At 55.4% G+C, this 15,152-nt stretch overlaps 1 protein-coding gene across 2 annotated transcripts in view; it reads right to left on the reverse strand.

Annotated features, from left to right (window-relative positions):
* Window positions 1–246: 246 nt before the first annotated feature.
* Window positions 247–15,152, reverse strand: part of PHF21B (PHD finger protein 21B) — a 114,616-nt gene continuing 99,710 nt past the window's right edge. The window contains exons 6-13 of one of the 2 annotated variants that reach the window (XM_012449481.3): window positions 14,003–14,054; window positions 11,198–11,274; window positions 10,046–10,100; window positions 8,631–8,653; window positions 6,911–7,069; window positions 5,139–5,214; window positions 4,700–4,803; window positions 247–2,390 (exon numbers count right to left, since the gene is read on the reverse strand). In XM_012449481.3, coding sequence (XP_012304904.1) covers window positions 2,172–2,390; window positions 4,700–4,803; window positions 5,139–5,214; window positions 6,911–7,069; window positions 8,631–8,653; window positions 10,046–10,100; window positions 11,198–11,274; window positions 14,003–14,054 — 765 coding nt within the window. In that variant the 3' untranslated portion in view covers window positions 247–2,171. Of the gene's footprint in view, window positions 2,391–4,699; window positions 5,215–6,910; window positions 7,070–8,630; window positions 8,654–10,045; window positions 10,101–11,197; window positions 11,275–14,002; window positions 14,055–15,152 lie in introns of those variants that run through there. The other variant, XM_012449480.3, reaches the window with a different exon arrangement.

Consider the following 15,152-nt stretch of genomic DNA (forward strand, 5'->3'; position numbering starts at 1 on the left):
CACCTTGGGCTCTGCACAGCGATGGGTCTGCTGCGTTTTTGAGACTTTCCATCCTCAATCCTGGCCCTAAAGGGTCACCTGCTGCCTCTGAGGGCTGGGAATGGGAGTGAGTGAAGGGCACTGAGCTCTCTCCTGCTTCTCTCCTTCCATCCCTCCCTCCTTGGGGTGGGGTAGGACCCTCATTTCCAGCTTCTCCAACACCCACCTGGCTGCCCTGGGCACTCCCAGGGGCCTCTCCACAAGGCAAGGACAGCAAAACCACAGGGCTTTGAAATCATCGATCGACTTTAATGCATCGTAAAGAAGGAAAAACTACATTGGCATATTTAAGACAAACACTTTTTCTCTATCCTCACTACCCACTGGACGGTCCTCCTTGGTCCAAAAAAAACCTAACAATCTCAAGACACGTTGGCAGCTACCCCTCCTGGGTCCAACCTTTCATATCCTCCCATTACACTGTTAAAACATTTAACTCAATCCATCCGAGAAGAAAACCAAACCAAACAGAAAAGGAAGCTGAAGACATGGACATCGCCAGCCACGCGGTGATGCATACTTGGCACAGCGTGGCCAACACAGAAGACGTGTGCGTCACACGGTTCACTTTGTTCATCCATAAAAGAATATAAAAATCTTGTTCACCCAGTGTGAAGTGTATTAAAATAGATCTGTATCATACAGCACAGTTTCTCCCGGAGTCGTGAGAATGACAGGAGGGACCGTGGCGACTGTGGGGGGTGCCGGCCTCCTCGCTCTGCACCTCTGCCTGTGTGCATGCGTGTCTGTGGTCATGGCCGCGTGCGATGCACACACGCGTGTTCAGTGCAATTCGGCACCATGTGATATGCTCGGAGTGGGAGCCCGTGGCTCCTGGATGCATATCCTGTTGTGCTAAGTCCCCCAGGACCGGGACGTGGGCATCGGGAGAGGGTGACAAGCTGGCACTGCCCACCCTGGATGCAGGAGCCCTTGGCAGCAGGAGTAGGGGACTCTGGTCCCCGAAGGCCGGAACCTCCCCAGGCCACCGCCCTTCCTTCCCTCCCCCGTCCTCCACTCAGTTCTTAAAAAACCCGCTGTGCCTTCCGGCTTGGCCAGGCTGCCGAGGGGAGGTGTTCCTATTTGTACCTTGAAGCAGAGACTGCTGGAAGTCAGCCCGAGTCCCCTCCCCACCGTTCACATTAAATATCTCACAATAAAAATACCATACAAAAGTGTGAAGTTATTTTTTGGCATAGTGTCTGTACTGGCAAGAAAGAGGAGTGGAATACTTATCGGCTCTTCCAAAGGAGGCAAGAAAAGGCTTCAGTTGTAAGTTGAACGATTCAACCCCAAAGAGAAATCCTGCCCAGTGCCCCCGCCCTGCCCAGAAACTCCATGAGAAAAACGGATCAATAGCGAACGGAGTCCAAGAGATTGGCAAAAGAAAGAAGCCAGCCTTGAGGGCCCCAAAGACAGAGCAGGAAGGGCAGAGGCCCTGGCAGGGACCACGTAGCATCCCGGCACCCAGACACGCGTGCCTCGGACAATGTCTTTCAAGTGAAACAGCTGCAATTCGTAACCCTAATAATACTGACAGAAAGGGGCCCGCGCGGTTCTGCAAAGGCAAGGGGGTGCCCTAGGCCCGCCGGCCCCAGGTGGGCCTCCTAGGAGCGTGGGGCATCAGGGAACTACCTAGACCCGCTACCCGCTTCTCGCCCCAACTACCTCTACCACTCAGCTATGTCCGTGCATTCTCAGCTCCCCTCCCACAGGACACCAAGAGGCGGTGCCCTCAGTGGGGACCGTGTGCTGGGCAGTGTGCTTGTCCCCTCCACAGCCTCAGCCTGCCCCTCCGACAGGCCAGAGGGAGGCCGTGGAGAGCAGGGCCTGGAAGCTGGAGGCTCAGGCGGCCCTGAGGTGGCCGGGGGTGGGGCTGACTGTGTGCCCCGACCTGTCATACCCCCACCTGGCCCCTAGGTGCCCCTTGTAAATGTGGAGGGCACAGGGCCGCATCCGCACCTGGTCCTGGCTCTGGGCCTCTGGCCCAGCTCTTTCTACCTCCTCTCCTCTGTCTGGTTAATTTTTATCTGAAATTCATAGTGTTTATGAATTAAGGCCGACAGAACCCCCAGGCTGTGTAAGCAGGGTCCCAATAACTTTCCGTGGGTGTGAAGACGGGTCCCTCGGGGTCAGTTGTGGCCCTGGGGGTGCTGGAGGGTGGGGTGTGTGGCTGCCACTGAGGGCTTGGTCCAGGGCCCGGCCAGCAGTGGGGTGGGGTTAGTGGTCGTCATGGTGACCTGCAGCAGCTGCTCGCCCTGTATCAGTCTCAGGAGGGCCCGCAGGCGGTCTAGGGATGACTGGGTGCCCCTCTGCCGGGCCAGCAGGCTTGTCTTCAACTCCAGGCATTTCTGTTGGGAGAGAAGGTCAGGGGAAAGGGTCTTAGCATTCCGCTCTGCAGCCATCCTGGGGCAGCCACCACCTGTGCCCCTCTCCCCTCCATTGCCGTGGCCTGCAAAAAACCAGGCTGAGGGCCTCACAAAAACCAGGCAGCAGTGCAAATGCAATTACAAAGCAGGAGACGATACTTGTTTTGGAATTTAGGGCTAGAAAAAGTGTGCCTGTGCCTGGGAACGTCCTCCCCATGGCTGTGATGCGACCTCCTCCTCCTCCTCCTCCTCCTCCTCCTCCTCCTGCAGGCCACCCTGCAGCAGCCTCGGAGACCTTGGCTTCCCAGTCGCCTTTCTGCTCTTTCTCTTGCCTGCTGTGCTGTGTGGTCTTTTCCAGCCTCTCTACGTCCCACGACAACAAGGAAAAGCAGTAAGGATTGACGCCTTGGGTCCCACATCAGTCTGCTCTGGGTCAAATACTGCTTGGGAAAATAACGACTTCCCTGAGACTGTTTCCAAGTAATTATAGGGACAACCACAAAGCCTCTCCATAGCATTATTGAAAGGATTAAATGAGACACTGCATTTAAAGAGCTTCACCAGGGCCTGTTACCATCACCATCCTCCATCACATCTTCACCATCACCATCACTGTGATCAGTACCATCATCACCATCACCATCAGCATTACCACCATCACCACCATCACCACCATCACTATGATCAGTACCATCATCACCATCACCACTATCACTGTGATCACCACCATCACCACCATCACTGTGATCAGTACCATCATCACCATCACCACTGCCATGATCACCATTATCATCACTACCACCATCTCTGTGATCAGCACCATCACCATCATCACCACCACCATCTCTGTGATCAGCACTATCACCACCATCAGCATCACCACCATCACCACCATGATCACCACCATCACCACCATGATCACCATCATCACCACCACCATCATCATCAGCATCACCACCATCACCACCATCACCACCATGATCACCATCATCACCACCACCATCTCTGTGATCAGCACTATCACCACCACAATCACCATCAGCATCACCACCATCACCACCATGATCACCACCATCACTACCATGATCACCAACATCACCACCACCATCTCTGTGATCAGCACTATCACCACCACCATCACCATGAGCATCACCACCATGATCACCGCCATCACCACCATGATCACCATCATCACCACCACCATCTCTGGGATCAGCACCATCACCACCACCATCATCATTACAATCATCATCATCACCACCATGATAACCATCATCACCAGCACCATCACTGTGATCAGCACCATCACCACCACCATCACCACAATCACCATCATTACCACCATGACCATCATATAATCACCACCATCATCATCACATCACCACTATCACCATCATTGTGATCAGCACCATCATTACCATCACCACCAGCACCCTCATCACTAACATCACCATCATCGCCACCACCACCCTCATCATCACTACCATCACCATCACATCACCATCACTATTATATTCCCATCATCACTATCATCACCATCACCAATACTACCATCACCATCATCACCACCACCACAACCATCATCTCCATTATCTTGTCTATCACCATCCTACAGAAGAGGAATCATGTTCACTTTACACAAGATGAAACAGAGTTAGAAGTCAGGGCCTTGCCAAGGGGGCTGAGCAGGGGCACGGCCAGGGTGCTATCAATCACCAGATAAATATTTGTTGAATGAGTCACAGCGCTGCCTTCTCCACGTACTGGCTTGCTGGGGGATGCTTGATGAGTCTGTCTTCTTCCAGGGCCTTATAAATGAACAGTGAAGCTCTGGATCTACACCTGTGGTTCTAAGGACACATCTGTCTGTCCCCCAGGCCCCAGGCCGCACCTGCACTGCTGAGACCAGCCTGGATCTACACCTGTGGTTCTAAGGACACATCTCTCTGTCCCCCAGGCCCCGGGTCACACCTGCACTGCTGAGACCAGCCTGGATCTACACCTGTGGTTCTAAGGACACATCTGTCTGTCCCCCAGGCCCCGAGCCACACCTGTTCTGCTGAGACCAGCCTGGATCTACAACTGTGGTTCTAAGGACACATCTGTCTGTCCCCCAGGCCCCAGGCCACACCTGCACTGCTGAGACCAGCCTGGATCTACACCTGTGGTTCTAAGGACACATCTGTCTGTCCCCCAGGCCCCGGGCCACACCTGCACTGCTGAGACCAGCCTGGATCTACACCTGTGGTTCTAAGGACACATCTGTCTGTCCCCCAGGCCCCGGGCTGCACCTGCACTGCTGAGGCCAGCTGCCGGTCCTGCTCCTCCAGCTGCTGGTGCTCATTCTGCAGCTCACTGCCTCGTTGCAGCAGCTTCTGTTTCTCCTCTTCTTTGACTAGAAAAGAGAAGGCCAAGCCCCCGGAGGGGGGCAGGTAAGGAGCATCTGGGCTGTAGAGTAAATGGGAGAGGCAGAAGGGATGGAACCAAGGCCTGGGCCATCCCCCTGAAGGAGCCGGTGGCTGTGGCCAGATGTACAGGACCTGGAGCTGCTCGCCCCTGGCTGCACCTGCCCTGTACACAAGACTAGTCCCAGGGTCCCACTTTTCAGTGCTCTGGCCTGGAAAGGCATGGACCCGCCTGTCCTCCCACAGGGCAAGGTGAACCCAGAGGCCTGGGTGGGGGAGGGGAGGGGGAGCAGGTACCCTGTCCCGCTCCCCAAGGATGCCTCACCTGTCTTGTGGGTGACATAGGAGTGCACGATGGCCAGCATCCCAGTCCAGGGCACACCCTCGTCTTTCTTTAAGGCCTGGGGAGCAGATGGTGAAATGAAAAAGTAGACAGGCCCTGGGACCTGCTGGGACTGGCCACGCCCTGGCTGTGTAATCCTGGGGAGGCACGCCCTGTCTGAGCCGCAGGGTCTACATCCGTGACCAGGGGATGGGGGCCACACCTGCCTCATGGCCCGGCTCACAGGGCTGCACAGTAAGATCAGCCCCACGAGGGAGGAACATTCTGGGCCCCTCTCCCTGCTCATCGCCAGGGCCCCGGACAGGCAGCAGGCTCAAATACTTCTCAAACGAATGAATGAATGATCACTTGTCTTCTTCCCATGTCCAGAAGACCTAAGAGTGGCGGCCCAGGCCAGCCAGGGACAAACGGGGAGGCTCAGCGCCCCCACACTGTGCTAAAGCGGGGAACAGAATCTCGTTCCCTCTCCACATGCCCTCAAAGAGTTGTGATCAAGAAGAAATAAGAAAAAAGGAAGAAAAAGAAACACAAGCAAACAAAAAGGCTGGGCATGGTGGCTCATGCTTGAAATCCTAGCAGTTTGTGAGGCCAAGGCGGGAGGATCACTTAAGCCCAGGAGTTCGAGATCAGCCTGGGCAACAAAGTGAGACCCCGCCTCTACAAAAAATTAAAAAATTAGCTCGCCATGGTGGTGTGTACCTGTGGTCCCAGCTCCTCAGGAGGCTGAGGCGGGAAGACTGTTTGAGCCCTGAAGGTCAAGACTGCAGTGAGCTGTGCTGGGGCTTCCGCACTCTAGCCTATGCAACAGGGCAAGACCCTGTCTACAGAAAAATAAATAAATAAAAGGATGCGACCCCCTCACCCAGGCAGTCACAATGCAGGGGCAGGTGGCTCCCACAGGGACCAGCCACACAGCAGCACCCGCCCACCATATCCACCACCCTTGATCCTCACAGAACTGGGGATGATGGGAACTCATGACAGTTAATGCTTTTTGAAATAAAGATAACTCCCAGGCTGGGTGCAGTGGCTCACGCCTATAATCCTAGCACTTTGGGAGGCCAAAGTGGGCAGATCACCTGAGATCAGGAGTTCAAGACCAGCCTGGCTAACATGGTGAAGTCCCATTTCTCCTAAAAGTTTAAAAAATTTAGCCAGGCATGGTGGCGCTGCCTATAATCGCAGCTACTCGGGAGTCTGAGGCAGCAGAATTGCTTGAACCAAGGAGGCGGAGGTTGCAGTGAGCTGAGATTGCGCCATTGCACTCCAGTTTAAGCAACAAGGGCAAAACTCCCTCTCCAAAAAAAGCTCTTTGGGAGGCTGAGGCGGGTGGAAAATGAGGTCAGGAGTTCAAGACTAGCCTGGCCAAGATGGTGAAGCCTCATCTCTACTAAAAATATGACAATTAGCCAGGCATGGTGGCAGGCACCTGTAATCCCAGCTACTTGGGAGGCTGATGCAGGAGGATCACTTGAACCCAGAAGGCAGAGGTTGCAATGACCCGAGATCGCACGACTGCACTCCAGCCTGGGTGACAGAGCGAGACTCTGTCTCAAAAACAAAAAAATATCCCATAATACACAGGACAGAGTTCCACAACCAAGGATTATCCACCCCCAAACGTCAGTTGTGCTGAGGTTCAAAAAGCCTGTCTACACCAAAGCCCCTCTTTTCTCCCCTCCTCTGCCCTGTCTCTGCCTACAGTGGGGACCTCCATGCCAGTCTGGGGTGAGGGGACCACACAAACCCCGTACCTTCTGCTGGCACCTGGGGCACACCCACACACCCTTGGGCGCCGTCTTGAGGGGCGGGTCCAGGCAGCTGAGGTGGTAGGCCCCCGGGCAGGCACTGCAGGGCTGCAGGTTGGCACCTCGCTTGCAGGCAGCACAGTGCTCATCGTGGGTGATCTCATTCTGGAAGAGAAGGGAGAGCAGGAGGCAGGTCAGCCAGAGCCGGGTCAGCGGGGGCCGGGTCAGCCAGAGTCAGGTCAGTGGGGGCCGAGTCAGCCCGGGCCGGGCCCAGGCAGCTGCGTCTGACCCACATGTGGCCATTCTTCTGCCAAAGTTTCCCAGCAGCTCTATGGACAGAGAGGGATAAACCCTGGAGGGTGACAGTGTGGGCTCACGCCTGGGCCCCAGGAGGCAGGGGGCACTCACAGGGCCAGGTTGACTAGGGGCTGGGGCACTGAGCATTGGAGTCGGGCCCGGTGTGACTCCCATAACCCAATTCTTCTGTGCTAAGACCTGGACCCCAGGTGTGGGCAACGGGGCAGGGTGTCAGGGTCTGTGTTGCACCAGAGGCCCACGTTCTGGGAGTGGGGCCAGCAATGCGTACAGCACTCCCTCCCCACCTCCACTGCTCATGTGCGCACTGACAGGGAGGGCGGTGTGGCCCCAGCCAAGACCCTGTACTCCTTGGCTCTCTGTTTGCCATCTATGTGGCAACAGCATGCTCCAACTTCAGAGCTGGAAAAGACCAGAGAGCTCTCCTCTGGGATGGCCCATGCCACAAGGACACTGGATGTCCCGAGACCTCAGAGATCCCCACCTCCACCCCTTGTGTCATGCAAAGGCCCAGGGAGGGTGAGGCAGTTGTCACACAGCAAGCTGGAGGTGGGGCCGGGACCAGCATCCAGGTGGCCTGCCTCAAAGCCGAGGCCTTTCCAAGTCTGTGGGCTCTGTGGGGACAGGGCTTAGGCTCCAGGTACCCCCTGTCCCCACGCCCACCCTGATGAGCACAAGGTGTCTGCAGACAAACACTACCAGGCGCCCCAGGACCAACCTGTGCCACTGCAGGGTTACTGTGGAAAATGACACGGCCTAACTGGGGTTGACTGAAACCATCACCTACTACTTCTTAGAGGCTTGACCGCTACAGGCATGCAGGGACTAGAACGTTCTTTTAGAATCAGAAATTCGGTGAAAAAGGCTGAAGGAATTCTGAGGCCATGCCATGAATGAGGTCGTGAGCAGCCAATCTCCTGGGAAGCAGGAATGTGGTGTGTGTATGGGTAGGGGGTGGGTGTCGGGTCCCATGTGATCACAGAAATGTGGGCATGTGGGGTGAGTCCCTGGGGATTAACAAGTCCAGCCCTTTTTGGGGCGGGCAACAGAGAACCAGGGAGGGCCAGCTCTGCCCAGGTCACACTGAGGCCAGTGGAGCCAGGGTGGAGGCCAGCGGACACCGGCTGGCTGCTTCCAGTTGAGCCTTGGTGGCCTCTGGGGTCTCTGCATCCTCAGTCCGTCCTGAGCAGGGAGAGAGCCTGTTTGAAGCTGAGAGCGGAGCCCCATGGCAGTGCTAGACTCGACGCTGCCTGGCAGGCTGGAAAGCTGGCTGGGTGTTGTACAAAGTTCTCAGCATGAAGGGCAGACCGAAAGGCCTTCTGCGCCACTCCAGGCTCTTTCCCTCTACCAGGACTGTACTGAAAACATTCTCCACCCCCCAGGTGTGAAGATGGAGGGAGGGGACACGTACCTTCCAGCAGGGGTCCTCATTGGCTAGCACAGGGAAGAAGGGCGGAGAACATGTTAGTGGCCGTTGGAGGAGCACAGATCAGGACTGGAGTCCATGAGGCCTCATGGGGCAGGGGTTCTCACCCCAGGGCATGATGGGAGTATCACAAGGCCCCCATGACACCTTGGCTCTTGCCCCAGGGCATGATGGGAGTATCACAAGGTCTCACTCCCAGGCAGGATGGGAGTAAGGATCTCTGCCCTGGTCACAGCTAGGAGCCCCTTGGGAACAGGCTCATGTGGCCCCTGTGCTCACTAAGGCCATGTTGGCAGGGAGCTGCCCAGGGAGCTCACTGAATCCCTCAAAGTTACTAATTTTCAACTCTTTTTTGGCTGTAACCCACTCTCATTCTAGTAAATGATGCCAAACCACACATTTTAATGATCGCAAACACAGGTATCTTTCAGGTTCTGAATCAGATCCATCTGCAAATAATGCCACTCAGTGGGAAGAACAGTTCTGGCATCTGCACAGCCCTCGACAGCTCACAAAGTGCGGTCATGCTCACCCCTCAAGTCACTGTCCCAGCTCTGAGAAGCAGGGAGCTATGGGCCCACTTTCTAGATGACTAAACCAAGGCTCAGGGAGGGATGGTGACCTGTCGAAAGCTACACAGAATCCCAGGAAGCCGGCCGTCATTTCCTGCCCCTGGGACTATTTGAGGTTTTCTAACTGGAGTGAGCTGGCAGCTTCCTGCTGCTGTCTGAATGCAAGGATGTGGCTCCCTGACGTCTTGCACTGGGGCACGGCTGGCAGAGGAGGGAGGAGCCCTGCAGACTCAGGTGGAGGCTTTAGGCCAGGTCCCAGCCTGAAGATCTGGCCCAATGCCTTGTACAGAAAGAGCCCTCGGCCCAGAGCAACACACACAGCGAGGCAGAAGCAGAGGCGGAGGCAGAACTGGGTTGAGATCCCTGCCCCAGCCTAGCCTGTGCTCTCCCAATGCCCAGAGCAGGCACAGGAGGGTGGGCAAGGTGTGGGCTGAGAGGCACCAGCCCAACCCAGGGGTATCAGAGGCTGCCCACGTGTGGGGAAGAAAGGTTCTCTCCAGCAGAGTCTGGAAGCAGCAGCACCTGGGCTGGCCCACACCAGCAGAGGCCACACTGCCACACTCACACCTGTGGCCCAGGCTGTGGACCTCTCCTAGACCACAGCTCCAAGCTCACGAACAGGCTGCAGGAGAAGCGGGGAGGTGGGAGCACAGTGTCCTCACCCTCCTCCGCCCAGGTCCTCTCAGCACAGCGTCCTCGCCCTCCTCTGCCCAGGTCAGCCCAGCGGGAGGCAGACCGAGCCCCGCCCAGGCCCAGGCATGGAGGACCACCCGGGGATGACTCTCCGAGGCCCTGAGCAGCTCTGGCAGGTCTGAAGCTGGTGCTTACCTCTCGCTGTGAGGAACAGCGGGTTGTTGAGATAGTTGGAGGCCAGCCGTTTCCTCTGCAGGGACAGAAAACAAAACAACACACCCCATCGTCTGGAGGCTCTCCCCATGGACAGGGCAACCGCAGGGCCTGGAACGGACTGCCGCTGCACACGAAACGCCTCCCTCCCTCTTGAGCTCAGGTTCCCAAGACATGGGTTCTGGACAGTGGCCCTGACTAGTTCACATCCTGGGAGGTGGGACAGCACTTTGCTCACCCTCCTCCAGGTCTCACAGAGCTGGCGTCTGGAACACACTAGGCACTGACCTCAGGGGACGTCGTTTCTCTCAGGACAGCTGCCCCAAGCTCTGGACTTCGGGGCGCTAAGGAAACGGCTTCCATCCCAGAAAAAGACTCCAAGATCTTGCCCCTAAGAAAGCCCTGAGCCTCTGAGCGAAAGGTCCCGACGGATCCTGCAGAGCTGGCTTTGGGGAGATGACCTTAGGATTTTAACCTAAGAATTTTGGACTGTCATTTACAAGGGCAGGAAAGTGTCATTTCTGATCTGGTTTCTCCCTGGGGACATGGTCATGGGCGAGGCCCCGCTGCTCCAGTACGGCATCCCAACCCTGCTGCACTGGACCAATTTTGGTGCAGGCTCTCGGTTCCCCACCCCGTCCCTAGGGATAGACGCTTCAACTGGGAGTAGGGAAAGGCACTGGTAACACACACCCCACCCCTTCTGGGCCTCCCTCTGTGGCGCCCGCCCGCTCCAGGCTGCGCACATCCTCAGCCTCTCCCAGCCGTGAACCAACTGCACAGACTCTAGACGAGGTATGTGGTGGTCCAGGGAGGCCGGGGTGTCCAGCACTGCCTGCGACCAGGTATTTGCCTGCTAATTCAGGGTGAGGAGGCGGGTGCCAGTGACGCTCCCCAGGGCAGCCTCTATTAGGAATAAATGGACATCCCCTCTTCTGTATCTTCCTATCATCTGATTCTGAACTTGGAGGTGATGAATGAGATATTATTCAGTCACCCTGAAGTCCCACTCCCAGAAGGGATGGACAAAGTAGGGATTAGGAAAGCGAATGAGGGAGGCCCCAGGACTGTTCCTGGAGGCTGTGCCCGGGGAAGCCCCACCCTCCTGGCAGCATAGGGCTTATGGGTCCCCACCTCGGTCTCCAGGAGGCCGCTGTAGGCTGGGTTGGCAGTGCTTCTTCTCTTCCGCTCCTGTCGCTTGCTCTGGATTTCTGGAAAGGCACAGACACAGCAGTTACTGGGTCCTGCCTGCCTGGGAACCCCAAATGCATCCTTGCCAAGCCCTGGGCACCACCATCCCCTCCTGCTCTGAAGCCTGTCTGCCCAGCATCCATGCCACAGAGTGGCCCAGGGCAAGTTACGACCTCCAGAAATCACTCACTCCATGGCAGGACAGTTCTGGTGACCTCAGGCTGAATGACAGATTGGTGGGGGGGTGGCAGGTTCCCAGAATCCAGGTGCCCACTCAGCATGGGGTCCTCCTGTGTCTTTATCTGGCCCATGGCCATTAATTTGGACCCACAGGATGGCAGATACCCATGGGTCTGGTGATACCACTGGTCCAGCGAGCTGGAGGGTGAGGCTCCCAGCTCCCAGGAGACCAGGAGTAAGCCTCTATCCAGGTGGCCTTTGCCCCAGTGCAGCCTCCAGCAGGAATCCTTCACATGCGAGTGAGAGGGTGCCTGGCCACACTGACTGTGTTTTCTTCTCATCTTTCTTGGCTTTGACCCCAGGCGGGACCATGACTGCCTCTCCGTGTGCAGCTGTGCTGGCGTCATTTTCTAACCTCTGCCTCCTGGACCTAGTTTTGCTTTTTAAATCTTCTTAATATTATTCAGCCTGTTTTCTGTAAGGCACTCAGACCTTCTGTGGAATAACACAGGGTCTAAAGAAAGAAATACTTAAGGATATCACAGCAGGGGTCGGGGAGAGGTTTATAAATGCGGACTATTTATAAAACCAATAATGACACACCTATTAGGAAAGCACTTTTCACTCAGTCCCCTCGCCAACCCTCCAGTGTCTACAGACGCAGCTTTCCCTGTGTTGCAGAGGAGGAAACCGAGGTTCAGTGGGGGAAGGACCTTGCCCAGGGACACCCAGCCAGTGCATAGGCAGGACTTGAGCATAGACTTCTGTTCCCACAGCCCCTCGCTGCCTCTGTAGCTCCATGGTTTCAGTCGGAGATTAAACCGTTCCCAAAGGCAAGCAGAGGGCAGCGGGATTCATCACACTCAAGCTCACACCGTCAGGCGGGGAGCTCAGAGAACACCTTCCAACCATGCATGCAGAGAGGAGAGGAAGGCTGGGGCGAGGGTTACTTGCAGGGGAATTCCCTGCCCAGGGATCTGGAAGGATGGGCCTCTTCCCTGGCCCTCCCCACCCTGGCTACTGCCAGGGAGCAAGTCGGACCCAGGGGACACAGAGAGAGGGCTCTCTTCTCAGAGCCTGCATAGCAGGCTGGGGTCCCCAAGTGCTGGGTTCTGCTGAGCTCGGGAAGGCTTGCTCTGCTCCCGCTTGCTCTGGATGAGCTGTGTGACCTCGGTCAGCTCCCACCCCTCCCCTGGGCTTCTCACTTGTTGTAATGGAGAGAAACTCTACCTTAGATTAAAGACCTCTAGTGCCTTGGGCACTGTGGGGTTCACTTCATTCCCTCTTGCTTTTAAGGAGAGGAACGTTAGGCAAACCTCCCTGCAGCCAGGTTTACCAGGGCACGTGCTTTCATGTTATCAAACGTCTTTGCAGGTGAGGCGGGTATAGTGGGAGACGTGCGGGGTTGGGAGTCAGAAGCCCTGGATTCCAGTCTGGGCCTGAAATCTACTGGCTCTAAGATCAATCTCGGGCAAGTGAATCAACTTCCTTGGGCTCAGCTTCCCCATGGGTGCTTCCCCAAGGGGGCTGGTTTCGAGGCTTTCCAGGCCCTAAGATTCTATGATGATGTTCAGGGCTCACCTTAGATAGCCCTCCTCATTCTGCAATGATGTCACAGCCCATGTGAAACTGCCCCCATCTGTAAGGTCACACGGCCCCTTCGTAGAGTCACAGAGCCCCGTCTGCTCAAATAAACTACTGTTCCAATTTTGACGGACACATTTGGTGGCAAACATGAAGTCTGCAGGCTACCTGTGCTGGGCAGTGCTTCCAACAATCCCCCAAGGACGGTTCAGCCATTACCCATTTTACAAATGAAGAGACGGAGGCACACAGATGCAACCCGCCCACATTTGAGAAAGTGGCGGAGCCAGGCAGTCTGCCTTTTTTTTTTTTTTTTGAGATGGGTTTTCACTCTTGTTGCCCAGGCTGGAGTGCAATGGCGTGATCTTGGCTCACTGCAACCTCCGCCTCCTGAGTTCAAGCGACTCTCCTGCCTCAGCCTCCTGAGTAGCTGGGATTACAGGCATGCACCACCACACCCGGCTAATTTTGTATTTTTAGTAGAGACGGGGTTTCTCCACATTGGTCAGGCTGGTCTTGAACTCCTGACCCCAGGTGATCTTCCTGCCTTGTCCTCCCAAAGTGCTGGGATTACAAGCAGGAGCCACCGCACCCGGCCAGTCTGCCTCTTGTCATTTCCCTGTGTTGCCTCCAGTTTGAGGGCAGGGAACCCACAGCGTCCCTCCGCTGAAACAAGGAAGTGCCACAGTACGTTTTGTGTGTAGTCATGGAGCCAGGGTGAGCCTGGAAGGTTTCTCTGTCCTAGTTTCTCTGTCACCACCCAGCCTCAGGTACATGGGGCAGACCTCCTGGGAGGTGGTTCACATTACAAACGCTGTCATCTGAGCCGGGACATCCTGAGACCCACTGCAGTGGTGTGAGGCCACACTCCAACCACACTGGCTGCTGCTGAAGCCCAGATCACCTGCCATCATCCCTGGCCCCCAACACCCTGGCTTCCAGCCAGTCCCAGCCCAACCTGCCGCTACCTGGATCCTTCCTTACCTTCCAAGTGTTCCGTGGTAACCAGGCCTAGCGCTACCATGAAGGCGATTTTCTGAGGGAAAGAAGAGACAAAGGAGCATTAACATGACTGTCAATGTTCATTTATGCACTCAAAAAACATCTGCTGCAGCAGATGCAGGGCGACACATCATGGATGCCCCAATCGTGGAGGCCCCCAACTCCAGATGCCAAGTCAGTTTCTAAGAAACATGGGGAAATAGGATTCCCAAAAAGAACATCTGCAGCTCAATTTGGAGGGGCTCCTTGAAAACACTGGATACACATATTCAAACATACTTTAAAGGGCTAAGGTGCACACAGCTGGGCTAATCCTCATGTGTGCCCCAACCGCTGAGGCCCCAACTCCAGACACCCAGTCAGTTTCTAAGAAACATGGGGAAATAGGATTCCCAAAGTGAGCATCTACAGCTCAATTTGGAGGCACGCCTTGAAAATATTGGACACATGTATTCTAACATACTTTAAAGAGCTAAGGTGCACACAACTGGGCGAATCACTGTCACTGGTTCGTAACACATTTGCATCATTGGTCCTTTCATGGCTCTCTTTCATTTTGTTAATAATAAACTGAACACCATGAACCTACTAATGAATTCAAAACCTGACACTTGACCCATAAGCTGCATCTGTTCTGCGTTCCTCTGCCTCTCTCATTCATTTCACCCTCTTTTCTAGTGATCCTAATCCTCATCCAGTTTTGTGATTACCATTTCCTTGACTTTGTATACACGTGCATATACTTCTATCACTTACGAAACGGGATGGCATTTAGTTTTACTTGGGTTTTTTTTTTAAGACAGGGTCTCATTCTGTCACCCAGACTGGAGTGCACTGGTGTAACCACAGCTCACTGCAGCTTCAATCTCTGGGGCTCAAGTAATCCTCCCACCTCAGCCTCCCAAGGAGCTGGCGCCATAGGTGCACACCACTGTGCCCAGCTAATTTTTGTATTTTTTTGGAATGGGGTTTTGCCATGTTGCCCAGGCTGGTCTTGAACTCCTGGGCACAAGCCTGCCCCAGCCTCCCAAAGTGCTGGGACTAGAGACGTGAGCCCACCATGCCCAGCCCTTACCTGTTTTTGTGGAAAAGCCATGACACTATATTGTCTTGTATCGTCTGCAGAGCTCAC

This window comes from Aotus nancymaae, unplaced genomic scaffold, assembly GCF_030222135.1.
Source record: "Aotus nancymaae isolate 86718 unplaced genomic scaffold, 86718_ANA_hifiasm-v0.15.2.pri h1tg000076l, whole genome shotgun sequence".
In the NCBI taxonomy this organism is placed as follows: domain Eukaryota; kingdom Metazoa; phylum Chordata; class Mammalia; order Primates; family Aotidae; genus Aotus; species Aotus nancymaae.